Source organism: Chlorocebus sabaeus, chromosome 23 (assembly GCF_047675955.1).
Source record: "Chlorocebus sabaeus isolate Y175 chromosome 23, mChlSab1.0.hap1, whole genome shotgun sequence".
Lineage (NCBI taxonomy): Eukaryota > Metazoa > Chordata > Mammalia > Primates > Cercopithecidae > Chlorocebus > Chlorocebus sabaeus.
In genome coordinates, this window is record NC_132926.1 from 69,246,715 (window position 1) to 69,273,678 (window position 26,964).

The 26,964-nt window shown below is 37.8% G+C and overlaps 1 protein-coding gene across 15 annotated transcripts in view; it reads right to left on the reverse strand.

The window, feature by feature from the left end:
• The window catches only part of APC (APC regulator of WNT signaling pathway), a 141,529-nt gene that overhangs the window by 97,610 nt on the left and 16,955 nt on the right, over positions 1-26,964 (reverse strand). For 2 of the 15 annotated variants that reach the window (XM_038009000.2, XM_008014137.3), the window contains exon 1: positions 12,931-13,005. The exons of 8 other annotated variants lie outside the window; for them this stretch is intronic. In XM_038009000.2, the coding sequence (XP_037864928.2) occupies positions 12,931-13,005 (75 nt within the window). Of the gene's footprint in view, positions 1-12,390; positions 12,599-12,930; positions 13,018-26,964 lie in introns of those variants that run through there. 5 more of the 15 variants (XM_008014140.3, XM_038009025.2, XM_008014141.3 and 2 more) reach the window with 5 other exon arrangements.

Here is a 26,964-nt window from a genome sequence, read left to right on the forward strand (position 1 = left end):
ACTAAAGAAAAACCATCTCAAAGAAAAAACTTTCTATAAAAACCTGGAAATAGGAGGGAAACTGTCAAAGCTTAAGTAAACTTCATTCTTTTTTTCTGAGACAGGGTTTTGCTCTGTCACCTAGGCTTACTGCAGCCTTGACCTCCCTAGCTCAAGTAACCCTCCTGCTTCAGCCTCTAGAGTAACTGGGACTATGGACACAAGCCAACATGCCCAGCTAATTTTGTAAACTTCATTCTTTTTTAGTATGTTTGTTTTAATAGATGGAGTCTTGCTCTGTTGCCCAGGCTGGAGTGCAGTGGCACATTCTGGGCTCACTGCAACCTCCCAGGTTCAAGCAATTCTCACGCCTCAGCCTCTCGAGTAGCTGGGATTACAGAGATGGGGTTTTACCTTGTTGGCCAGCCTGGTCTCAAACTCCTGACCTCAAGTGATCCGCCTGCCTCCACCTCCCAAACTGCTGGGATTACAGGTGCTTCACACCCAGCCGTAAACTTCATTCTTAATAGTGAAATGTTACAGACATTCTCTTCAAAATCAGGAATAAGATGTCTACTATCCACACTTTCAGTCAACGTAATCCTGGAAGTCCTAATTCACACAGTAAAATTTAAAAAAGAGAAAGTGTAATGATTGGAAAGAAACAAAATAGAAAAATCTTAGAAATATAAAAATTTTATGCTTGCCAGATACAAAATCAGTAATACACAAAAAAGTTTTAAATTCCAAGCAGAATTCACCTCATCCATTTTAATTCTTTTCTCTTTAACAACCATTTTCTATTTCTCTTTCTCTTCCCTACTAAGGCCCCATTAGGTGGTGATATTCAGTCTTCTGTCTGTTGCATTCTTTCCCCACTCTTTCCTTTGCTTACATTCTGTAAATAGCTACATAACACTGGCTAGACCTAGCCAAGCCCATACCAAGTGTGGGCAGGTCTCAAGACGCCCATCCCAATTACCAGGAGCAGGGGTTGGCAAGCATTTACTGTAAGGGCCAGATAATAAATATTATAAGTCTTTGTGGGTCATATGATTTCTGTTGCAACTACTTGACTTTGTAGCTGTAGCACAAAAGCAGCCCCAAACACATAATTAGATGGGCATGCCCGTGCTCTAATAAAACTTAATTTACAAAAACTGGTGGTTAAAGCATAATTTCCCAATTTGGGTTTTCAAACACCCCAAGGTAACCCAAATAATTTCGAAGGCCATTAAGAAATTCCTAATACTAAAATTAGTAGTTTACTTTTAAATACTAAATTTCCAACCTGCCATGTTGGAAAGAACAGAGAACTAGGAAGTCTTAGAATCCCTGATATTTTTTTAGCAATCAATTTTAATTCCCACAATTTCTTTATCTTTCAGAAATTTGTTACAATGTCAATTTGAACGTCTCTTACTCTTTATGGCATTGTAAGCTCACATCTTTATTTTGTTTTTACTATCACTTTAATGGGGTCTTATGCGAAAGAGGTGATAAATTTGGGAGATTAATTCACTAGCTTGGATAAGAAATTTTACTTTATATTTAGATCTTTAATTCATAAGGCATTTTTATTGTTGTGTATGGCATGAGTGTAGTGGTCTAACTTTATTGTGTTTCGTATGGATAACTGAAAGTAGTAATAAATAGTGCAACTACATCAGCACTATTAAACAAACCATTTCTTTTCCACTGAATGGAAATGTATCTCTTATATGCTCAATTCTCATACATACTTAGAACTGTAACTGTATTATATTTATATTAATTTCAGACAGGCTCACATTTCCATACTAAGTCTTACTACATCTCAAGAATAATTCAGGCTCTGCAATCAAATTTCCCAGGGTTTTTCCCCCTCAAGAAAAAGGTCCTATGCCTCTATACATTTCATATCAAATATATCCCTGGGCTTTTGGCTACTTGAGTTGCTGTGAATGACCACCACCACCCCACACCAAATACTGCTAATGGTCAGGCGTGGTAGCTCATGCCTGTAATACCAGCACTTTGGAAGGCTGGGGCCGGAGGATCACTTGAGTGAGACCAGCTTGGGTAACGTAGTGTGACACCATCTCTTAATAAAAGAAATAAAGAAAAACAAATATTGTTACTACATATAAAAGCTACTAATTCTATTTAACCCATCATACTTGTGTGGCCACCTTATCAGATGATTCTATGAATTCTAATAGGGTTTCCAGTGGATTTTCTGGGTATGCAATCATATAATCTGTAAGTGATGATACTTGTGACTCTTCTTTCCTGCATTTATACCTCACCTCTTTTTCACGTTTTATTGTTAGCTTTAAAATGTCACCTAAATGATTTTATTCTCAATTTTAATAAAAATGGCATATTATTTCACTATTTGATATTCTTACTCTTAGATTTCAGTAAATTTTTTAACATGTTTAGGCATTTTCCCTTGAGTTTAAAGTTTTTATTAGTAGTAGCTGCTGAACATAAATAGCACTTTTTTGTATAATCAAATCGTTTTTCTTTTAATTTCTTGATGCAGTTATAAGATTTTTGAATGTTGACCTATCCTCCATTCCTGAAATAAACCCCACTTGTTCATGTTTTATTCTTTTATGAGCCTGTTGATTTCTTCATATTTCACTTAGAATTTTTAAAGAGAAAACATATAGTTTTAAATTTTTATAGTATTTTGAAATAAGGTTTTGAATAAAGCTTACACTAGTTTGCAAAATGAACTGATAGATGTCTCATCTTTTTATATGGTCTGGAATAGTTTGAATAGTATCTATCCTTTGAAAGTCAGCTAGAATTCAAATCAGAAGGTGACTTTTTTCTTATCAAAGTGATGGATACTCAAAAGAGGCGCCATTTTAGAGCTAAGATTTTTTTAAAGTATTTTAAAGTTTCTTCTGAGGTTTAGTCTTTTCATGCTTTCTCCACCTTGTATTAATTTTATTCATTAATAGTTCACTAGTAAACTATTTCCTCTAGTTTTACAAATGTATTGTCAGAGTTGTATATATTCTCTCATTTAAAAATTCTTTATCTGAAGGTATCTTTTCTCATTGGTGTTCTGTTTGTCTTTTATTCCTTTAAACTTTCTAGGGTTTCATTTATTTTATTGGTGTTTACCAAAACAAACAAAAACATCAACATATCCTTTCCACTATTTTATTTTCTATTTTATCAATTTCTTTATCTTTACTAATTATATCCTCTTATTTTCCATTGGCTTACTTTGTTATTTTTAATAGTTATTTAAAGTGAAAGGCTGGCGTGGTGGCTCATGCCTGTAATCTCAACACTTTGGGAGGCAGGTCAGGAGTTTGAGACCAGCTTGTCCAACATAGTGAAATCCTGTCTCTACTAACAATACAAAAATTAGCTGGGTGTGGTGGCATATGCCTGTAGTCCCAGCTATGGGGTGGTGGGGGTGTCACTGAGACAGGAGAATCGCTTGAGGTGGAGGTTGCCGTGAGCCAAGATTGTGCCACTGCACTCCAGTCTGGGCGACAGAGTGAGACTTCATCTCAAAAAAAAAAAATAATAATAATGACAATAATAATAAAGTGAATATTAATTCGTTTATTTCCTCACTTCACTTAAACATTCACTTATTCGTTTCTTCCTTAATAATATAAATTTTAAGGACATCAATTTTTCTCTTAGTACAGCCTTATCTACATTCCACAGGTTTTAGTATGAAGAGTTCTTCTCTTTATTTTTAGATAACTCATAACTTCCATCTTGATTTCCTCTTTGATCTAGGGGATACTTCAAAGATCCATCTCGATTGCTAGGTATATAAGGCTTTTTGAGTCATCTTTTTATTGTCATTGATATATTGTTTATTAGATTAATGGAAGACTATTGCTTATAAAATTGTTACCATTTGAAAATTTTTAAAGGTTTGTCTTGTAGTCAAGAACAAGACTAATTTTCATAGATATTGTACTAAAAAGTTTTTAAAAGGAAAAGTATATGAAGTTCTATAACTCTTTACTGACTATAGCATATTATTTAAATCCTATATATGCCCTTATTTTTCGTGTATTTGATATGTGAAATTCAGAAAGTCTGATATTTATTTAGTACTTACAACATCCGATGTACTATAAATGCTTTCTATATATTAACTCATTTAATCCTCACAACCACCCATGAGGTAGTGTTACGCATTTCTGAGTTAAGAAAAATGGAACTTCAAAACAGTAGATAACTTTCCTAAGAACACAGATCAAGAGGCTATGCCAGAATTCAAATCTGTATTTGTTTTTAATGCTCATGCTCTTAAAGACTGTAGAACTTCTGTCCAGTGTTCACAATCTATTATATCTGATAATAGTCTACCTTCCAAACTTAATGCCTATTAAGTTCCAAGATAACCTTCCTCAAGTAAGTCTCTCCTCACTTTTCTCTATAAACTCCTTCTTACCTTTGCATTTTTGTTTATAACTCTTCCCCTTTCTGAATACCACATCCTTTTTTCCTCTGCTGTTATAAGATATCCTCATCCTTTAAGGCCCAGCTCAGTTGCTTACACAAAACCTTCCTGACATCTCTGGCCAATAATGAATCTTCCTGCTAACTGAACAGTAAATACTATACGATTTGGCCTAACTGTTCTCTAATTATTCCATTTTACCTTGGGGTGTTTTGTCTTCCCAGCTGGAGCATAAACGTCTTGAAGACAAGGTCTATATCTAATACTTAGCTTTTGTAATTCCCAAAATGCTTTACTCAGCGATAGCCACATAAAAGACAAATATACATGTAAGAAGGAACAGAAAGGGTGCATTATCAGCCACAGAGGGCAGACAACAGAAAGAGAGGGCACAAATTCAGAGAATGTCTAAGATGACTTTTCCATTAAAAGAGTAAAACAATACGCCTTGTTATTCACAATGTACCATATTTAGGTATCTTATTATTCACAAGGTACCAAGTATTAAGGGAGTGTTACGGGTTGAACTGTGTTTCATAAAAAGGTATGTTATAGGTGTGAGCACAGTGGCTCACACCTGTAATCCCGGCACTCTGGGAAGCTGAGGTGGGAGGATCACTGGTAGACAGGAGGTTGAGACCAGCCTGTGCAATATAGTGAGACTCTGTCCTTAAGAAAAAAAATTAAAAATTAGCCAGCTGTGGAAGCACATGTTTGTAATCCTAGCTACTTCGGAGGCTGAGTTGGGAGGACTGCTTGAGCCCAGAAGCTACTCTAGCCTGGGCAACAGAGGAAAAAAAAAAAAAAAACAAAACACCAAACAATGTTACATCAAATATTACCTTATTTGGGGACAGAGTCTTCATAAATGGATCAAGTTTGAGATGAGGTCATACTGGATTCGAGTGGGCCCTAAATTCAATGACTGGTAAGACAATGACAGATCAAGTTTCAATAGAGTGCCCACAGAAATGGTGTTACAAGTCTAGGCCGGGTGCGGTGGCTCAAGCCTGTAATCCCAGCACTTTGGGAGGCCGAGACGGGCGGATCACGAGGTCAGGAGATCGAGACCATCCTGGCTAACACGGTGAAACCCCGTCTCTACTAAAAAGTACAAAAAAAAAACTAGCCGGGCGAGGTGGCGGGCGCCTGTAGTCCCAGCTACTCGGCAGGCTGAGGCAGGAGAATGGCTTAAACCCGGGAGGCGGAGCTTGCAGTGAGCTGAGATCTGGCCACTGCACTCCAGCCTGGGCGACAGAGCGAGACTCCGTCTCAAAAAAAAAGAAATGGTGTTACAACAAGTCTAAAAGACACAAAGAGAAATTTAATAAGGCCGTGTTGCTTTAATGTTTCTCAGTTTCTATTACAGACTATGTCAGAAGTAGCTGATACACCGATATAAATTAAGTGATGATAAAACCAAGAATCTAACTGAACAATGAATATCTGCTTATGAGATAATTCAGCAACCTTGTAAGAAGACCACGTGAAGAAACAGGGACACAGAGACACACAGGGAGAATGCCATGTGATAATAGAGGCAGAGATTGGAGTAAGGAAGCTTCAAGCCAAGGAATACCAAGGATTTCAGGCAACCACTAAAAGTTAGGAAAGAGACACAGAACTGATTCTCCCTCATCAGAAGGAACTAACCTTCCCAACCCATTGATTTCAGACTTCCAGCTTCCAGAAGTGTAAGAAAATACATTTCTATTCTTTTAAGTTATCAGTCAGCGGTACTTTGTTACAGTGGCTCTGGGAAAATAATATAGGGAGAAAAGATAAGTTGACAAGTTCCTTGTTCTCAGGTAGCTTATTATCTAGCAAAGGGGGGACTATTCAAGAGAATGGGTAAATAGGATCAGTATACAAATAGATTTTTGTGTCCCACTTCACATTGTCTTGGCTGCAGCAATCGGCTTACTGCAGATGGAAACTAATGGCACATCAGGGGCATGAGGTATCCTTTGTTTTCTGTCCTAGGGAATCTCTGACACCTCACTGTGTTCCCAACATTAATGCATGTACAACCAATAAAAGACTAAACACTTAATGGGGCAATTATTGACCAAAGGGGAACAGGAGCTAGTATACAGATCTTTCCCTTGGGTGGACAATTCAGAGTTACATTCTATATGGTCCCTCAGAAAGTCCTGGCAGGTCAAACCACAACTGTTCAAAGTGATGACCAACTTGAGAACATGTTTCTACTAGCTGTCCTTCTTTCTCTGTCTCACTCTTTTCAGGTCTATACTTCTATATCCCCTAGATGACTTCCCAAAGTATTTCACAAAAGGCCTGGCCTCAGGACTCTGACAAGGGACCCAGGCTAAGATGAAATTACCTAGAATTCAAGGCCAAATTTGGGTTGAAAAGCACTGACAGAGAATGCTACAAAAGTCATACCTTGCTGAGAAAACTGAGGAAAGGGTTCAAAATGTAAAAGCCATTTTAGAAGGGAACTTAAGAGATGGCATGATTATAACAAACATAAGTACGAGGACAGTATTCCAGGAGAAGGAAAAGAATGATCAAAGGTCAGAGGTTGGAAAAATTATATATATATCTTTGGGGAAAGAGATAGTCATCTAATTTAGCTGAAATACAGTGCAAAGGAATCAGGGAACAACAGAAGGGAGGTACAATGTATAAATATGGAATGGAACAACATCAAGCTTTAGTGACTTCACAGTGTAAGGAAGCTGAAGTTTCAACAGAGCACCCACGGAAATGGTGTTATAACAAGTCTACGAGGTACAAAGAGAAATTTAATAAGGCCGTGTTGCTTTAACGTTTCTATTACAGACTATGTCAGAAGTAGCTGATACACTGATATATATTAAGTGATGATAAAATCAAGCATCTAATTGAACAATGAGTATCTGCTTACCATCCTGGTGATCATTATATGTTACACTATACTTTAAACAAACTTGGTAAATGAAAATCTGAATTTACCAAAAGGAAGTAACACTCATTCACAAAAGTAAAAATAACTAAAAAAATCCTTCAGCTTAAAAAAATGGAGAACAGATGAGTATGCCTGTGTATGGCCCCACAAAGATGATCAAATCCTAGTTCCCAAAACTTATGAATGTGTTACCTTATGTGGCTAAAGGAACTTTGCAGATGTGATTAAGTTAAGGATCTTGAAGCAGGATTTCCTGGATTATCCGGGTGGATCCAATGTAATCACAAAGGTTCTTTTTTTTTTTTTTTGAGACGGAGTCTCGCTCTGTCACCCGGGCTGGAGTGCAAAGAAGGAGGCAGAAGGGTCAGAGAAGAATATGTGACAAAAGCAGCAGAGGGTCAGATTCAGAGAGAGATTTAGAACGTTGCTGGCACTGAAGATGGAGAAACAGGCCATGAGGCAAGGAATGCCAAGAACCTGAAGAAAAGCAAGAAAATTGATTCTTCCATAGAATCTCTGGAGGAAATGCAAAGCCACTGATATCATGATTTTGGTCCAGTGAAAACCGTGTCTGATCTCCAGGACTGCAAGATAATCCATCTGTGTTGTCTTAAACCACTAAATTTGTGTTAATTTGTTAACATCTGAAATAGGAAACAATGCCCTATAATCCAGAGATCCCTCTACCAGAGATAAATCCAATGAAACTGTTTCACTGGTCAATGTAATGATCTTAAAATACATCACAAATTCTTTCACCCTACTCCTTTAAGAGGTGGATCCTAATTCCTCCCTTGGGTAGGCTGGACTTAGTGATGCACTTCTAATAAAGAAAATACAGCAGAAGCGATGGTGTGTGGCTTCTGAGTCTAGGTCATAAATGGCCTTTCTGTTAGAATCATTGAGAGAAGTCAGCTGTTATGTTATAGACACTCAAGCAGCCCCATGGAGAGGCCCACATGACAAGGAACTGAGGTCTCTTGCCAGTAGCCAGTGAAAAACTGAGACTATGCGAGTTAGCCATCTTGGAAGAAGATCCGTCAGTCTAGTCAAGCCCTTCAGATGACTTTATCTGTGACTGACATCGTGACTGCAACTTTATAAGAGATCCTGCCTGAGTCAGACCATCCAACTAAGACATTCCTGAATTCCTGCCCCACAGGAACTGTTTAAACCACTAAGTTTTGGTACAATTTGTTATACAGAAATAGGTAATAACATAGTCCCTAAGGAGACATGTACAAGAATGTATACCATAAAGGTGTTTGTGGTTAATGGGATTTGGAGAAAACTTATGGCCTTCACTGGAGGAACAGTGATAGGTACTATAGAATACTATACAGCAGAGTTAGCATCACAAACTAGATAGGCATAAAGTAAAATGGATAGATCGTAAAAACAGTATTGAGTTAATAATGTTCAAAAATTATGTAAATTAAAAACACAGGTTTAAGTACACACAAAAAAGTAAAACCCAAGCAGACACTTGCACACCCATGTTTGTAGCAGCATTATTCACAACAGACAAAAGGTGGAAACAACCTGAAATGTCCACTGACAGAAGAATGAACCAAATGTGGCATATACATGCAATGGAACATCATTTAGACTTAACAAGGAAGGAAATTCTGACACATGCTACAGTATGGATGAACCTTCGAGACATTATGCTAAGCGAAATAAGCCAGTTGCAAAAGAATGAATATTAAATGGTTTTTCTTATTTGAGGTTCCTAGAATAGTCAAATTCATTGAGACAAAAAGTGGAGTGGTGGTTACCAAGGGTTGGGGGAGGGGAAAATGGCGTGTTAGTGCTTAATGTGCACAGCTTTAATTAGCGAAGATTAAAAATTTCTAGAGATGGGTGTCGTGATGGTTGCACAGCAATGTGAATGTACTTAATGCCACAGAACTGTACACTTAAAAGTGCTTAAGATGGTAAATTTTATGTATATTTATTGCAATAAATTTTTTTAAAAAAATCTCATTAACTGTAAAAAAATAGATTCACAAAATGATGCTAACCACTTCTCAAGAATGTATGCATATTTAAAAACACGAGGAGTGGGAGCAGGGTGTGAGAATAAAGGGGAAAAGGCTTACCTTGTACCAACTGATGTATGATTTGATTTACAAAATCAGCTTCTGAGAACATTATCTATTCACTTAACGGAAGTTTTCATTGTACATTCAAGATACTTAGTACTTCAAAAGTAATTTAGTTTTCAAAAAATCTCTGTGACTCTAAGCAGATCTTATGAAAAAGCGGTGTTTCAAAGAGCAATCCACCATATTCGTCTAAATTAGAGGATATCTTAGATTATATAAATCTTTAAATATCCTAGGAGTAGCCAAAGCAGTGTTTAACTTGCAATGAAATTTCACATAATTCTACCATGAGTTTCTTAGAGATTAGTTTACATGTCTTATTTGACTCCAGCATCTTTCATAGATGATATTTAGAAGGTATCCTAATAAATATGTAGTGAATGTATTTCCTAAACTATTACCCATCTTTTCTGAACCATAATACTCTATCCCATTTTATGTGCCACATAAGTAGGTTTCAGATTCTAATACAAGAAAAGGGGAGAAGGGAGATCAAAATTGAAGAGAACATTTAAACATACACAAGTATAAAAGATTGGTTAAATTTCATAAAATGAGTAATAGTTTATAAAACAGACAAAAATGGTAAAATCTACAGAGAATTAATGCAAATGAGAAACTTCATGGTGGCTTACACCTGTAATCCCAGCACTTTGGGAGGCTGAGGTGGGAGGATCATTTGAGCTCAGAAGTTCAAGACCAGCCTGAGCAACCTGGCGAAACCTCATCTCTACAAAAAACACAAAAATTAGCTATGCATGGTGGTGTGCGCCTGTAGTCCCAGCTACCTGGGGGGCTGAAGCGGGAGCATCACTTGAGCCTGGGAGGTTGAAGGTACAGTGAGCCATGTTTGTGACTGCACGCCAGCCTGGGTCGACAAAGTGAGACCCTGTCCCCCCCCCCTCAAAAAAAAAAAAAAAAAAAGAAAAAACAAAAAACAAAAACTTCAATAGCTTAAATTCAGTTCATAAAACATTTATAAATATTTAATTTTAAATTCCTTAATAGCACAATTCAGGCCATATCAGTGAATAATTTCAAAGACCACTAAAGCTAACAGCTCAGTCATAGATTAGATATACTACAAGAGGAATGAAACAAACTTTAGTTCTTTATTTCTTATTTAATTCAGAAAAACCTCTCAATCTAACACTATTCTACTTAGATGTGTTCATATGATAATAACACGATCTTTAAAAAGTTGTTTATGAATGTCATCGTGAAAACTGCTGCTTCTCCATTTGCTTAGTCACCAGGTATTTCATAAAGCATTCTTATATTGTAGATAAAAATTCACAACCAAGTAGGATTGCCTTTTCATTTTTTTAATAATTTGTCAGTGACTTACATTGCTTTTCAAATTACCTCTGTTATATATTATTATGTATGTATGTAATAAGAGGCATTATAGTTTTATAGAATTAGAATAAAATGGAAGACTTAGGTTCTTCACATTGTTATACAATATTTGACCTTGAATAAAGTCATAACATACTTGATTAGGAGTCTCTAACATTTAAAATAAAAATAGTGCTACACTGAACTGTTAAAATGGTAAAAGAAGGTAATTTATGTAAAAATAATAATTTTATAGACTCTCAAACACTATGCTAATAAAATTCAAAGAACCAAGTAATTAATATTAGCTGTTAAACTTCATTTGGAATTTTAATGTGACATCTTTAGTTCTAGCTATAGTTTCCATTAGGTTTAAAAAAAGAGACTCTAAGTACTTTTTTTTGAGATAAGGTCTTGCTTAGTTGCCCAGGCTGGTCTTGAACTCTGAGGCTCAAGTGATCCTCCTGCCTCAGCTTCCCTCAGCCTCCTGTTTAGCTGGTATTACAGGCATGGGCCACCACGCCCGGCTCCTAAGTACTACCAACCCTGATATCCATGATCAAGTAATTCTTAAAACAGATATAATTTTTTAAAGAACTGTTTAAATTTATCAGTGAAAAATTTATGTATCTTATTTATCTAAGCCAGCCCAATTCTGTATTATCTTGAAAATATTACTAAAACAATATAATAGGTCATCTTAGGACTTTCTATTACATAAACATTATTTAAGAGGCACTGTCACTGACCCTGGAGGGCTTTACAAAGCCACTGCCATCCTTGTTCAGGGAGTGGGGAGGTGTGGCAGGTTGGCTACTATAAATATGCATAAAGATAGGCTTTTACATTTAGGTAAAGGAAAAAAAATAAGCTCAACAAAATACACTTTATATCAAGAGTACATGAGTATTTACTAGACAGAAATACATCTAGAAGAAAAGTCATGCTGCTTTAAAATATTTGCCTGTAGACTTTATTCAGTGTTATCTAAAGCAACCAAAGAGAAATATAAAATTACTTAAACATAGGTCTTAAATATTAGGCCTACAAAAATTTGTTCACCATAATTTTTCATCAAGTAATTTACATTATAAAGTGCTTTGCTCTTGAATGACCTAATTAATGGCATAAAAGCTTCACTAACAAAGGAAAAGATTCACTGTTTCATACATAATTTATTAAGATTTCCTATAGGATTTATGTTAAATCAAAGAATTTGAGCATCTCTTTCGTGGTGTAGAATCAAAGTGTCCAATACACTCCACTGACAAAACATTTATAGCCTGACATTTTTCCTACTTTAAAAAACAGTAATTTTTTTTCTCCTGTTCAGGCTGCATTTATAAACTATGGCTTCTTGTAAATGGGCTTCTACCCCCAGCATTTGCTGCACGATTTCTTATTCCTCTGCAGTTGTCTTTTCAGCCTAACAGAGGGAGAAAAAGCACTACTGCAGTCATCCGCAAAAAGCCACTACCACTGCATTTTGTAACTAACAAAGACACTGGTATCTTTCTGCCACCCTATTCACAGGGAGTTTACTTAGATGTTTTACAAAAGCAGGCACACTACTGGTGACCAATATTTCATCAACCAACACCACCACTCACACTCTGCAGTACCTGCCTCCTCCTCTTTCTCTCATTCCCAGTAGCTCTTTCCACTAGATTCACATCAGCCATCTGCAGCGGTTTTGTCTCCTCTCTCTTTTGGCCACCACTGCATGTGTCCTTGTCGCCAGGGAGGAAAAGAAGCCTTTCAATGGGCTAGAGCTTTTGCTCCTCGCCATGAATATGCCCATTCTTTGTTGTCCTCTACCCGTTTCCTTAGATACTGTTATTCCACTCTGTCAAATGGCATTATAAAAACAAAAACCCCTTCTAGTTTCAAAAACAGCTTTTTCTTAGCAGACTCCCCTTAACCCTTCTACCCCTCCCCCTTCTTCCTCTTCTGTCAAAAACCCTGGATCTGAAGTACAGGAAATCCATCTCCAGTGCTGCAGTGGGGGGCGGGGGGGGGGGGGCTACGCCCCTGCCTCCTCGTTTGGCATGCGGCAGTGGACCCCGTGCCAAGGAAAGACCATCGGTTTAAGACAGTGCGAGGGAAAACCACCTTCCCCCTCCCCCTGCAGCAAGCCTTGCCATGGTGGCTCCAGCACCTACCCCATTTCCGAGTCCGACAGCACCTCCATTCTGTCTCCAGTGACACCCTGGCGGGCTGCACCAATACAGCCACATGTCGGTCACGTGCGCCCACACCCAGCCAATCGGCGGGCTCCCGACGGGAATGGGGAGCGCCCTGGTCCGCATCCAGCGGATTACACAGCTGCTTCTCTCTCCGCTTCCCGACCCGCACTCCGCAGAGGGGCACAGGGCCCCGCCCAACCGCACAGCCGGCCTAGCCCTAGCCCCGCACCCCTCGGGGGTATGCCCTCACGGCCCCAGTCCCCAGCAAGCAAGGAAGTTGATGGGAGTTGACACGCATAATAGAGAGTGGGGGGAGGTCCGCAGGGCAGAGGGATTAGCACAAGATGCTGGAGGTGGGAGGGAGAGTAATAAATTACATCTCATTTGCTATGATTTTTGCAGCACAGCACAAAGAAACAATTATATTAAATGTATTACAACGAATAATTTTATATTACAAGTCACTGAGTTGTTAGAGTGATGACTTGTTAGATAGATCACTCGAACTATATTTGAATTAAAAATAGTTACCAGAAAAGCTATGCTAGCAGCTTAGTAGTTGAGATGAGAACTCTGAAGTCTGGGTTGCCTGGGTTGAAGCTTTACTCCTGTCACTCTAGCTCTGCAACTTTAGTTACTTAACCTCTCAGTGTTTCAATTTCCTCCTCTATAAAATGGGAACAGGAGTACAGAATAGAGGAGTTAATATATATGAAGCAGTATTTAGAGCAGTCCCTAACACATACATAGAAGTGCTGTTAGCAACTACAAATCTGAGGCTTTAATATAGTATTTTAACGCAAATTGCATTGCATTTAAACCTAACCAGGTGAAGCTTAAATAACTAATTTCATGAGGTTGAATGACAAAATCCAAATTGTCAAGAATTTATAAAGTTAAACTTAAATTCTGGTTTAAATGGGGGGAAACCAGTTTCTATTATCTATTTAAAATTTAAAAGGATACTATATTTCACTTTTTTTTTTTTTTTTTTTTTTTTGAGATGGAGTCTTGTTCTGTTGCCAGGCTGGAGTGCAGTGGTGCAGTCTCGGCTCATTGCAACCTCCACCTCCCGGGTTCAAGCGATTCTTCTGCCTCAGCCTCCTGAGTAGCTAGGACTACAGGCACATGCCACCATGCCCAGCTAATTTTTGTATTTTTAGTACAGACGGGGTTTCACCATGTTGGCCAGGATGGTCTCAATCTCCTGACTTCGTGATCCGCCCACCTCGGCCTCTCAAAGTGCTGGGATTACAGACGTGAACCACTGTACCCGGCTTAAACTTAAAGTTTTTAAATGAAGCATATTATAAAGATATATTATATCTTTTCTTAATTTTCAAATAGTATGAAAAGAAGCAAGCTATTAAATAGCATATTTGAGGCAATTCCATTTTATTAAAAAATGTATATATCAGAAAAGTAATAGACACTCAACAAAATGTCTGTAGAGGTTATCCCCAGAAAGTGAGATTATGGAGCTATTTCTGCTCTTCTTTCATGCTTTTGTTTTTTTTCCTCCTTCATTAGTCCCTGTGTTATGATGCCTGATATATAGCAAATATACCCTAAATATTTATTTAATTAACAAGTGAGTTATTTCCACACTGATGGCATACTACTGTTCTATTAAAAGTTTAAATATATTTAGAAACAATTTCCCTTCATATTTGAAATAAATAAAGCATGTAAATCAATTTGATTCTATCCTAAATAACTCTATTATGAGAATGACTTCGTTTTACAAAAGGCTTTCAAAATCCTCTTACTGAAAGCACATGATTCACTGCACAGGACTTATTTACGCCATTATTTGTGACAAATTCAGAATAGGTAATTTCTCATAAGGCCTAGAACTTCCAGAAGGAAAACTTTTTCAAAACAAAGAATACAATTTAAAAGCTCCTCAAAAGAACTTCTTAGTACGCTAAGACACAATTGTAAGCCTATTACTCTTGACTCAGACTATGATTCAAGCTTTTAGTAAACCAATTTGTAGCCAAAATGTTTGTCTAAATTTTTACTGCATGTATCATAGATACTCATCAGTGACTTAAATGACAGAGTTGTAAACTACGACAATTATAAATTTATTAGTCACTATGCTTCAAATCTAAAAGAAAGCCAAGTCAAAAATTTTATATTTTACAATGTTGCCAATTACTTAGTAATATTTTTCAAACCAGTAGAGTTCCCACAAAAGTTTAATTTGAATTTTAAAAACTGCATAGCTATTTTAAAAACCATAATTAAATACAGATATATAATAAAAGTATATTGGGCCAAATTTCAACATGGAAAATTACTGAAGCATTACCTTGTGTTACCAAGTTTGAACATACCTCAGAATAAAGCTTCTGCCATCTCTATTTAATTGAAGATGTTATTTATACTACATATATATATATATATATATATGCATTAAAAATATTTTCTGGGCGGGGTGCAGTGCCTCATGCCTATAATCCCAGGAATTTGGGAGGCTGAGGTGGCCAGATCGCTTGAGCTTGGCCAGATCGCTTGAGCTCAGGAGTTCAAGACCAGCATGAGCAACATGGTAAAACCTAATTTCTACCAAGAATACAAAAAAATTAGCCAGCTGTGGTGGCATGCACATGTGGTCCCAGCTACTCAAGAGGCTGAGGTGAGTGAATCACTTGAACCAGGAGGTGGAGGTTACAGTGAGCTGAGATCTCACCACTGTACTTCAGCCTGCGCAACAGAGACCACATCTCTCTCTATACATATGCAATTTTTTTCTGATCAAAATGAAACAGAAATAAATTGTGTAATACTGTTTAAAGACCACACTGACAAACATATCTCTTATTTTCAGTATCAGTGTTTGTTATAACCAGCTTCACTACTTTTAGTAAATGGTTTCATATGTAAATGCTGTAAATATGAACATATAATTCAACTTAAAAAACCCTTCTGAACCTTCTGCAGCTACAAAAAAAATGACTAACTAGAATTAATAGGATTCTTAATGTCTTAAATATTCCATTCCCCAGCTACTTGGGAGACTGAGGCACGAGAATCTCTTGGACCTGGAAGGCGGGGTCTGCAGTGAGCCGAGATCACACTACTGCACTCCAGCCTCAGTAACAAAGCAAGACTCTATCTAAAAACATACACACACACACAAAATCCTTTCCATTCCATTTTTACCTAGGCACTTTTGGCCTAATTTAAGACTTGTGGTTTAAAAAACTGACAAGTAGAATACGGACAATATTAACTGTGTAAAATGAGTTAAAATTAGTGCTCCTTTCAGTCGCCTTAATTGACTCTGGTACTTTATTGATAAACTATTTCTCTTTACTGAAGGCCTTAGACATAGAATAGAGTTATGCCTACAGATATCAACAAGTTTTTTTTCTTTCAAAATAATAATTATGCATTGAAAAAACAGTTACTAGTGTAAATTTAACTTCTACAGGTACTAAGGCATCAAATAAAGCTCAGATTTAGAAACCTTTCAGTGTTTGGATTTATAGTTAGTTATGGTATGATGGAAAAGTCTAAGAAGAGATAAGTTAGATGTGTGCTAAATTGGTTCTGTATTTTTCATGGGATACGAGAACGAGGTGAAATGTTACAATGGCAATGAGATTTTCAGTGATGTATAAACTAAGTGGGAGATCTTGACCTATGTGTCTATCTTTATCTATATCTATCTATCCATCCATCTAACTATCTCCCCTTTTTTTTAGGGACAAGGTCTTGCTCTGTCACCCAGAGGCTGGAGTGTAGTGGCGTGAACATAGCTCCCTGTAACCTCGAACTCCTGACCTCAGGTGATCCTCCTGCCTTGGCCTCCCAAGGTGCTGTGATTACAGACGTGAGTAGCCACTCAGGACCAGGAGATATATTCATAGTCTTTTATGGGCAAGACTTACCTGTATGTTCTATGTTACCTCAAGGAGTGAGTCTCAAAAGAAGTGTCCCTAGCATCTAACAGAATCTTAATTAATTTTCCTCTCACCAATATCCTCTCTAATCAGCAAACATCAAAATAGTTCTTCACACTTTTGATCAAGAACATTCCATGCCTTTCCACTGCTGACAGTGGAACTGAGACAGTTTGGAGTTTAGTCATGGAGTGCCCTGAGGTCATGTTAATTAGTCTTCCTACACTAAAATACGTCCTAAGCGTATTAAATTTCCTATGGCTGCCAAAATAAATTACCACAAATCTAGTGTCTTAAAACACAAATCTGATAACTTAGAGTTTTGTAGGTTAGAAGTCTAAAATGGGTCTCACTAAGCTAAAATCAAGGTGTCTGCAAGGCTGCACTTCTTTCTAGAGGCTCCAAGGGGGAATCTGTTTCCTTATCCTTTCTGGCTTCTACAGATCCACTGCATTTTATGGTTCATAGCACTTTGCCTTCATCTTCAGAGCAAGCAATGTTGGATTGAGTCTTTCTCATTCTGTAGGACTGACCTTGCTCCTTCTCAACTTTCCTTCTCTGACTCTCATTTTTCTGCCTCCCTCTTCCACTCTTAAGTAAGCTACGCTTTAAAGACCCTTACATTTGGCCCACCTCAATAATCCAGGATGATCTTCCTATTTTCAAGTTACCTCATTAGCCATCTTAATTCCCTTTTGTCACATAATCTAACATATTCATGGATTCTGGGGACTAGGAAGCAGACATTTGTAGGGAGCCATTATTCTGCTGACCATACGATAGCTTTATCTCCAACTATTTCAGAATTTGCATCCTAATAATAAAATTAACTAATCAGCCCTTTCTAAAACTTATAGCTTCTTGCTCGTATAGCTCTTTGCTACTCTACTGAGATACTTTAGAAGGCTCCAGCATATGGAGATTGAAGACTTAGGGTCAAGTTCTGAATCTTTCACTTTGTAGCTTGATAACACTGGAAAGGTCATTTAATTTTTCTAAGACTTGACTACTCCATCTATAAAATGGGAATAACTGACTTATCTTACAGAGCTGTAATAAGGATCATCATGTATTATGAACAAGTTTTAAAGACTGAATTTTTTAAAGTAAAGGATGATTAATTGCTCTACTGGCCCAAATCATGGTTTGGCTTAAACATAAATTCCCACGAAGTAATCCAGCAATCCACCTAGAATCAATTCATCTCCTCTTCCCTTCATTGTTCCTCCATCTTTTATGGCACAAATACATTTTGTACTTGTGTATATACACCTCCTATCCCATTCCTGACTATAAAAATCCCAAGGGAAAAGCCCACACCTGATTTTCTCTCATATCTCATGGTGTATATCACAATGTTTTCTACATAGGTGTTCATTAAATATTATTTTAAGAAGTGATTTTAAATTAACCCGCAAAGGGCATTCAATTAAAATGTCCTCATGGAATAACAGTATAGCAATTGTTAAATAATATTATTGTAAAATATAACCTTCTACTGAGGAAATGGAATATTTTAAGTTAAAATTCTGGCCCTGTATGTGGAAAAACGAATGTGGTGATGCAGCCATGGGACTGAGTTTCTGAGCTTAGTTATTACACTGCAGAATACCTTCAGCACTCTGAGGAGCTTTTAAAACGCCAAGAATCTGTGGGTAGTGCCCAAGCTTTAGTATGTGCTGCCAGGGGTGAGAAACACCAAGCACTGCTTTAGATTGTGCTATCAAAGTTCCCACTGCACTACAGTAGGGAAACCATTTTGAAATAGCCTTTTAATTTGGAGTGTTATACAGCCTCAGGACTTGCTTAGAGGAGAAAGAAACTTACTTCCTCCTGTCAAAAGCTTTCCAGGTATCTTGCATAAGCACTGGCAATTAACATGAGAAAAAATATGAAGGACTAATAAATATATAGAAGAATGTTTTGGTCATGTGCAGTGGCTTATGCCTGTAATCCCAGCACTTTGGGAGGCCAAGGTGGGCAGATCACTTGAGGCCAGGAGTTTGAGACTAGCCTGGCCAACATGGTGAAACCCCGTGTCTCCTAAAAATACAAAACTTAGCCAGGCAAGGTGGCACATGCCTGTAGTCCCAGATACTCGGGATGCTGAGGCACAAGAATCACCTGAGCTTGGGAGGCAGAGGCTACAGTGAACTGAGATCGCGCCACTGCACTGCAGCTTAGGCAACAGAGCAAGACTCTGTCTATAAAAACAAAACAAAACAAAATAAAACAAAAAACCATGGAAGAATGTTTTACTATTTCAAATGATCAAAGAAATAGAAATAAACACAAGAGTACTATAAAAATAGGCAATGATATTTTAAAATAATATTGTAGGGTCAGTGAGGTCACATAAGTCTTTAAAATGTTTAAAATGTTTACTATGATTTGAGCATGTACCCCAAAAGCCTGTTTTGGAAATTGAATCCCCAATGCAACAGTGTTGGGAGCTGGAGCCTAATGGGAGGTATTCATGTTCTACCCTCAGTAATGGATTAATGTCTTTTATTAAAAAGCCTGAGGCTACAAATTTGATCCCTTGCTTGCTCTGGGCCACTCCTGTCCTTCCTCCTTCCACCTTGGGATGACACAATAAGAAGGCCCTCAACAGATGCTGGTGCCATGCTCTTGGACGTCTTAGCTCCTGTAACTATGAACCAATAAATTTCTGTTCATTATAAATTACCAAGTCTCAGGTATTTTGTTATAGTAGCAGAAAATGGACAAGGACAATTCTTATACTCAAGCAAGCCAATTAAAAGAAATTATCCTATATACAGATACCTCTACAAAGATTTGTAATTCGGCATTACTTATACTACTGAAATGTTAGAAAAAACCTCAATGATTACTAACAACAGCTTGGTTAATTATACTTTTGGCACATTTACAAGACAAAATTATGTTGTAAAATATAATTATATGATATATAATTATGTAATCCATATATTATGTGAAAATGCAGAATATTGTGTTTAATATGATATAAACTAGCTTTTAAAAAATAAATTGCATATGTACACAGAGAAAAGCAGGGAGAGATAAAATATCACGTTTCCTCCCTAGGAATTACAAGAATTTTAGTTTTTCTGCATTTTATAAAATTCCTACAACCTAATATATATAATTTCTTTCCATTTTTTTTTAAGTACTTCTAGGTTGGACACAAACTGAAGTTACAACATTAGAGGAGAGAGAAATTAACATTTGTTTCTCACTTAACCTGTGGCCAAAGGCAGATTCAGATTTTGTGGTGACCAGGAGCCTATAATACTATAATAAAGGGGCAGGTGGGTGGGAGGGTCTTTAAGAAAAACACAAATTAATTCAAGATTGCTAGGGCTGCTCCTGCAAGGGCCTTAGAAAGGGCCATGCAATTAGGTTCACTAAACTTTATTAGTTTCATGATAAATATGCTTCTAAACCAGTGGCAAACATTATGTTAGGCATTTTCATATATTCAATCTAATCTAATCCTAACAAAACTTCTAGAGAGATAAAGGTATCACTATTCACACGCATGGAAAATTTAGGCTCAAAGAAATTTTAAAAAGTATCCAAATTCAACCAACAGTGAAATGGGAGTCTGACTTCAAAGCCAATGCTGACTATATTGCCTCATCCTCCATGTCTCAGCAGCAGTTTCCTTCACTAAGGTACCTCTCAGAGCACCTTGTACTTTTTCAAGCCTCATCCCTCATAAGAAGTTACTTGTTCAACTGTTATCATTCTGATGCTTACTATATAGTAGTTGGCACTGCAGCAGTAGGTACTTAATATTTATTGAATGAATGAATTATAATCAGAATAGGTAAAAATAAGAACACTCAAACAGGTTTGAAAATGTCCTTTTAGAATCTACAATGAATCCACTCATAAATTTTTATCCATGAGAAAATACAGATCTCTCTGGAAAATATCTAGAACAAAATTTCTTTAAATGCAGGAGATATCTTTATGTTAATTTAGTTAAATAACTAAACAGAAACAGAGTTTGCGGTTACTGTATGGGCACTGGTAAATAAGAGGTAATGCCAAGGAGTGGGCATATCAGTAAAGGCAAAAGAAATCAGAAAAACTGTGATGACTCAACAACTCAGCTACCCTAAGTTAGTTCTGCTTCACTGCCCTTGTAAGATATTAAATAGTTATTAGGTTAAATAAAACCTATGCATACAAAATTTGGCAGCATTTAGGCCCTCAAGACTTGCCCTCTGGTGTTACTCTAGTGAATATACTACATTATATGGTAAAAGCAACATGGCAGGTAAAATTAAGTTTATTAGTTAGCTGGCCTTAAAATCGGGAGATTATCCTGGGTGGACCCAATGTAATGACATGGGCCCTTAAAAACTTCAAACTGTTCATTGGCTTCCCAGTGAAATTAGAATAAATTTTAAATTCCTTACCTTGGTTTACAAGGTAATCTAGATTATTATCTCTACATAATCTAGATCCCATTCTTATCACTTTTCCCGTCCTTTTCCACCCACCTCTTTCTTATGCCTTAGAACTAACTTTCCTTCAGCCTCAAACATTCTGTTTCCAGATCTTCAAATGACTAGTTCTTTGTGTCATTCAGGTTTTCGCATAAATATCAAATTATTGGCCTGGCGCGGTGGCTCGCGCCTGTAATCCCAGCACTTTGGGAGGCAAAGGCGGGTGAATCACGAGGTCAGGAGATCAAGACCATCCTGGCTAACATGGTGAAACCCTGTCTCTACTAAAAAAACAAAAAATACAAAAAATTAACCAGGCGTGGTGGCGGGCACCTGTGGTCCCAGCTACTCAGGAGACTGAGGCAGGAGAATGGCGTGAACCTGGAAGGCGGAGCTTGCATTGAGCTGAGATGTGCCACTGAACTCCAGCCAGGGCATCAGAGCAAGACTCCGTCTCAAAAAAAAAAAAAAAAAAAAGTCAGATTTTCAAAGATCACACCTTCCATGATCACCTTATCAACACACTGGTGCTATCCTCAAACTTTCTACCACATCATGGAGTTTCATATTCTAAGCATTTGAGATCAGAAAAGCTCTATCTATGATTTATTTAATTTTCTGTCTCTCTTCATCATTGTTTTCCAAAGTGGAATATAAATCCCATAAATATAAATATAAAGACCAGAACCAAGATTCTCCTGCACCACTGTTTCCCTCACATCTATAACAGTGCTTGGTACTTCTTGTTCAATGTATGAATGTGGATGATACAATAATAAGACAATTTATAATCTACAAGGGGACTAAGACATTTACAGCATAAGTTTTAATACAAGGGAATGTATTGTTAAAGAATGGGAGATTAGACAGTTTCCAGCTAGGTAATCAAAAAAGATTTCAGAGAGAAAGTAGTAACAGAACTAGACTTCAAGGATGTTTAGGAATTTTTCAGGGCAGAGATTTCAATATTGTGTGTTAGGTTAAAAAACTCAGAATTCACCATAGAGGCAATGAAAATACTAAGTATTTCAAATAAAAAGGGATATATAATTAGAACAAGACCCACAAATATTACAGGACCAGTTTCTAGTTCTGACTCAAGAGGAAAAATAATCAGAAATCATATGCACACTATTACTAATTTATAGCTAAATTTAATGGCCAAAAGCTTTTTCAACTGGAAAATATGATTGCAGGAAAAAAAAAAAAGCTCCTTTAAGTCATATACTCTATAAAAAAGTTTATAAATTCTATGATATTGATAAAACAAAAAAACACAATCACCTCTGGCAACCATTTTACCCAATTAACAAAAGATTTAGAAAAACTGTGTGTGAGACCTTTATTTTTCTAAATTCTTAACATGTCCTAATCTGCTAAAACTCCAATATCAGGACATGCAGTGTTTTCCAGGGATGTCCAATATCGTGGCTTCCCTGAGTAACACTGGAAGAATTGTCTTGGGCCACACATAAAATACACTAACACTGGCTGGGCGCGGTGGCTCACGCCTGTATTATCAGCACTTTGGGAGGCTGAAGCGGGCGGATCACCTGAGGTCAGGAGTTCAAGACCAGCCTAGCCAACATGGTGAAACCCCATCTCTACTAAAATACAAAAAACCAGTAGGCGGGCATGGTGGTGGGCGCCTGTAATCCCAGCTACTCAGGAGGCTGAGGCAGGAGAATCACTTCAACCCAGGAGGTGGAGGCTGCAGTGAGCTGAGATCGCAACACTGCACTCCAGCCTGAGCAACAGAGACTGTCTCAAAACAACAACAGCAGCAAAACAACCACAATAACACTATTGACAGCTAATGAGCTTAAAAAAAAATTGCAAAGAAGCCTCATAATGTTTTAAGAAAGTTTATGAATTTGTGTTAGGCCGCATTCAAAGCTGTGGGTTGGACACGCTCATTTTAAACTATCCTTTCCTATGGGGGGAAAAATTCTGATTTAGTTTTTTAAGTTAAATGTTTAAAACAAGATTTTATGCTTGCCTGCGTATTTTTTTAAAGTATGTCTTGTTCAATTTTTTTTTTTTTTACTTTGATCTCTACTTAAAACCTAAACAGCTACAAGACTGCCCCCAAAAGTACAATTTTACAATACAAACTGTATTCATAAAGATACCATTTTAACACTGAGGAGCTTAGTGACTCAAGGTCACCAAAACAGCACCAAATGTTTATGCACTGTAGATTCAAGAAAGAGTAGCACATAGGATGATTTTTTTTAAAGCCTTTTTCCCAAGAAAACAAGATTAAGATGATCATTCATTTAATATTTAAAATGTCCTAAAATGCCCAGATTACCTGATAAATCAGTTTATAACACACAAATCAGCCCTTAAAATACATCATAATTGATAAGAAAAATCTCAATACTGATATTAAAAACAAAATTGGGTGCTTATGAAAGAATAAATACAGGGCACAGTAATGGCATTTAGAACTTTAAACCAAAGCCTTGGGTCAAAAGACTTTTGTTCTTATACCAATATTCCCAAAGTCTTACCTTGAATGAGAAAATATAAACTTTTAAAATATTATATTTAATAACTGCACATGGCATTGCCCAATGTTATACCATTTTCTTCCTTTTTGAATGTCTTTCGTTCCTCTTGCTACATGCTGAATTTCTTACAATATAGACTACAAAATTATTTCACTCTGAATGTCCGAAGATAAGTGTATGCAAGGGTCCCAACTTACCATTAAGTAAAATGAAAAAAAAAAAAATCTATCTAGCATTACTGAACTATCTCAATCAAACTGGAAACCTCTTGATCACCTGACTACCCCTAAGAGTAGGTTGGTGCAACAGTAATTGCGTTTTTACCATTACTTTCAATGGCAAAACCCGCAATTATTTTAGCACCAACTTAATAGTATCTAATATATATCATAGACTCATTTTAAGCATTAGAAGAATGAGTCACCTAATAAAGACATTCATAATGCATATTTAATATTATGTTTTCAGAGGGAAGAGAGAAAAGAAAATCAGGAAAATCTAATAAACATAATTCCCTTTTTCAAAATAGATCAATGTAACTACAACTTCATATTTACTTTGTAAGTCTTTTTAAACTTTCTCTGCCAAGTACTCCAAGGTCAGGTGAATTATCTTAAGTGTCATACACCTTTTATACAATCAGAAAGGTTTAAGAATTAGAATAAATTTCATTTCATATTCAAATACCCTCTCAATATGATACAGACAGGAGACAGGGAAATACTGGGTAGAAGAGGGCAGTTCTCCAGCAAAGGCCCCACTCCAAGCTTGGAAACCTGCAGCCCTAAATAGGAACAGGCGTTCCTTTTTTCGCACCCAAAAGATGCCTTTTGGTCTGCCATGCCCCCTTATCCGGTGCCCATAAAAACCCCAAATCCCCTGCTCCACAAGGAGATGAATGCAGGAGCAGAATGGCAAAACGGTGCAGCAGAGAGAAGAGAAGGAACGTTTGAACGCTGAGAGGAGTTTGGCTGGGGATGGTCAGAGAGGAAATTGGCTGCTGGACAGCCCAACTCCAAGGGAAGATTATCTTCCCACTCCACCCCCCTTCCAGCTCCCTATCCATCCCACTGAGAGCCACCTCCACGACTCAATAAAACCCATGCATTCATTCTTCAAGTCCGTGTACAACCTAAATCTTCCCGGATGCCAGACAAGGACCTGGGTACCAGGAGGGTACTGGGCTGGTTAACACTTAAGCCATCTGCAAGGCTAAAGGGGCTCACTGTAACACACTCCCACTTGGGCTTCGGGAGCTGCAGGCTCCCACCCCTGCATGCTGCCATGGGGCTGAATCCCAGGAGCATTTGCCCCGGCTTCTGCACCTGCCCATCTGTGTGCTCCCCCTCCCATAAGGGGTTTGAGCACGGATAGTGGCCCAAACAGATGAGCTACTCCCCTGTTGCACATCTTGCGAGGCAGGTCAGGGAACTCTCCCATTTCAAACAGACACAGGCTATTAGTAAGGATCTTGATCCTGAACCAGTGTCTACCTCATATACTATGGTAAGGGCTTTTTCCTAATCTTTTTCTGAAGAAAGTCTGCTATTTAATTCCAACACCTAGATTTTCTCAACAAAATACTTGGGAATTCCATAGTAAAGGAATTTTTTTGATGTGTAGTGCTTTGGGGATTTTTGAGATAGGGTCTCACTGTCGCCCAGGCTGGAATGCAGTGGCACGATTACACCTTGCTGCAGACTCAACCTCCTGGGCTCAGGTGATCCTCCCAACTTAGCCTCCCAAGTAGCTGGGACTACAGGCCTGCATCACCAAGCCCAGCTATTTTTTTTTTTTTAAGTTTTTGTAGAGACAGGGTTTCACCATGTTGCCCAGGCTGGTTTCAAACTCCTGGACTCAAGGGATACACCCACCTCAGCCTCCCAAAATGGTGGAATTACAGGCATGAGCCACCATGCCTGGCCCCTCCTTCTCCTTTTGAAACTGTTTTTATCTAACACTATTCTGGTATTAAGAATATGCTGCTTGAATAATCAAGAAACAACAGTGACTTCCTCTGGGGAACAGAACTGAGTGGCACTCTCTTACTGCTTAAATCTTGAACAATTGCCTGGACTACTTTTAACAAAAAAATTGCTGTAAGTTATACTTATCGAAAATAATCTGGCTGGGCGCACTGGCTCACGCCCATAATCCCAACACTTTGGGGGACCAAGGCAGGTGGATCACCTGAGGTCAGGAGTGTGAGAACACCCTGGCCAACATGGTAAAACTCTGTCTCTACTAAAAATACAAATTAGCTGGGTGTGGTGGCGCGTGTCTGTAACTCGGGAGGCTGGGGCATGAGAAAGGCTTGAATCCGGGAGGCAGAGGTTGCAGTGAGCCAAGACCGAGCCACTGCACTTCAGCCTGGGGTGACAGAGGAAGACTCCACCTCAAATAAAATAAAATAAAAATCTGTAATTGCCAGCGGCTAGAAAGACCCTTCAAGATTAGTATTTTCTACCTTCCAAAGCACCCAAATAGTGATAAAAAGTCTAAGCTCATTAGCACTATATATAAGGTCCTTTATATCCTTGGCCCTTCACACTCCTCCATCCTTACCCACTGCCACTCACCTACTCTAGCTACACTGCAACCATTTGGAATTCTGTGTGCTCACCACCAAATCACTATACCATTTCATTTACTGGAAGGTTCTTACCTCTGCTTCTTCACCTAGCTAATGTGGGTTCATTTTACAGGACCCAATTTAGATGACCTCTCCCAAAAGCCTTCCCTAAGTCCTGCCAGAGTTAGATCTGCCCCTACCCCCACCCCAGTGTTTCCATAGATCCCTGTGCTTACCAGCTATCTCATTTACCACATACTTGGGATTACCTACATATTGGTCTTTCTTACTAAAAGCTATTTGAGGACAAGACTCTTGTATGTCGTAATTGTATTCTCAAATGTATTCTAGTATTGTGCCTGGTCCAAAGTAGGTACCCAAATAGCTATAGAATATGAATGAACTACCTCTCATACTTCAAGGCCCAATTTTGTGAAGCTGTCTATATCTATCCTAAGCAGCCAGCTGCTTTTTTCTCCATGCTCCCAAAGTACCAACTCGACTAATATCTATTTCTCTCCATTAGACTATGAGCTTCTGAACAAGTGTTTTCTTCTTCATAGCTA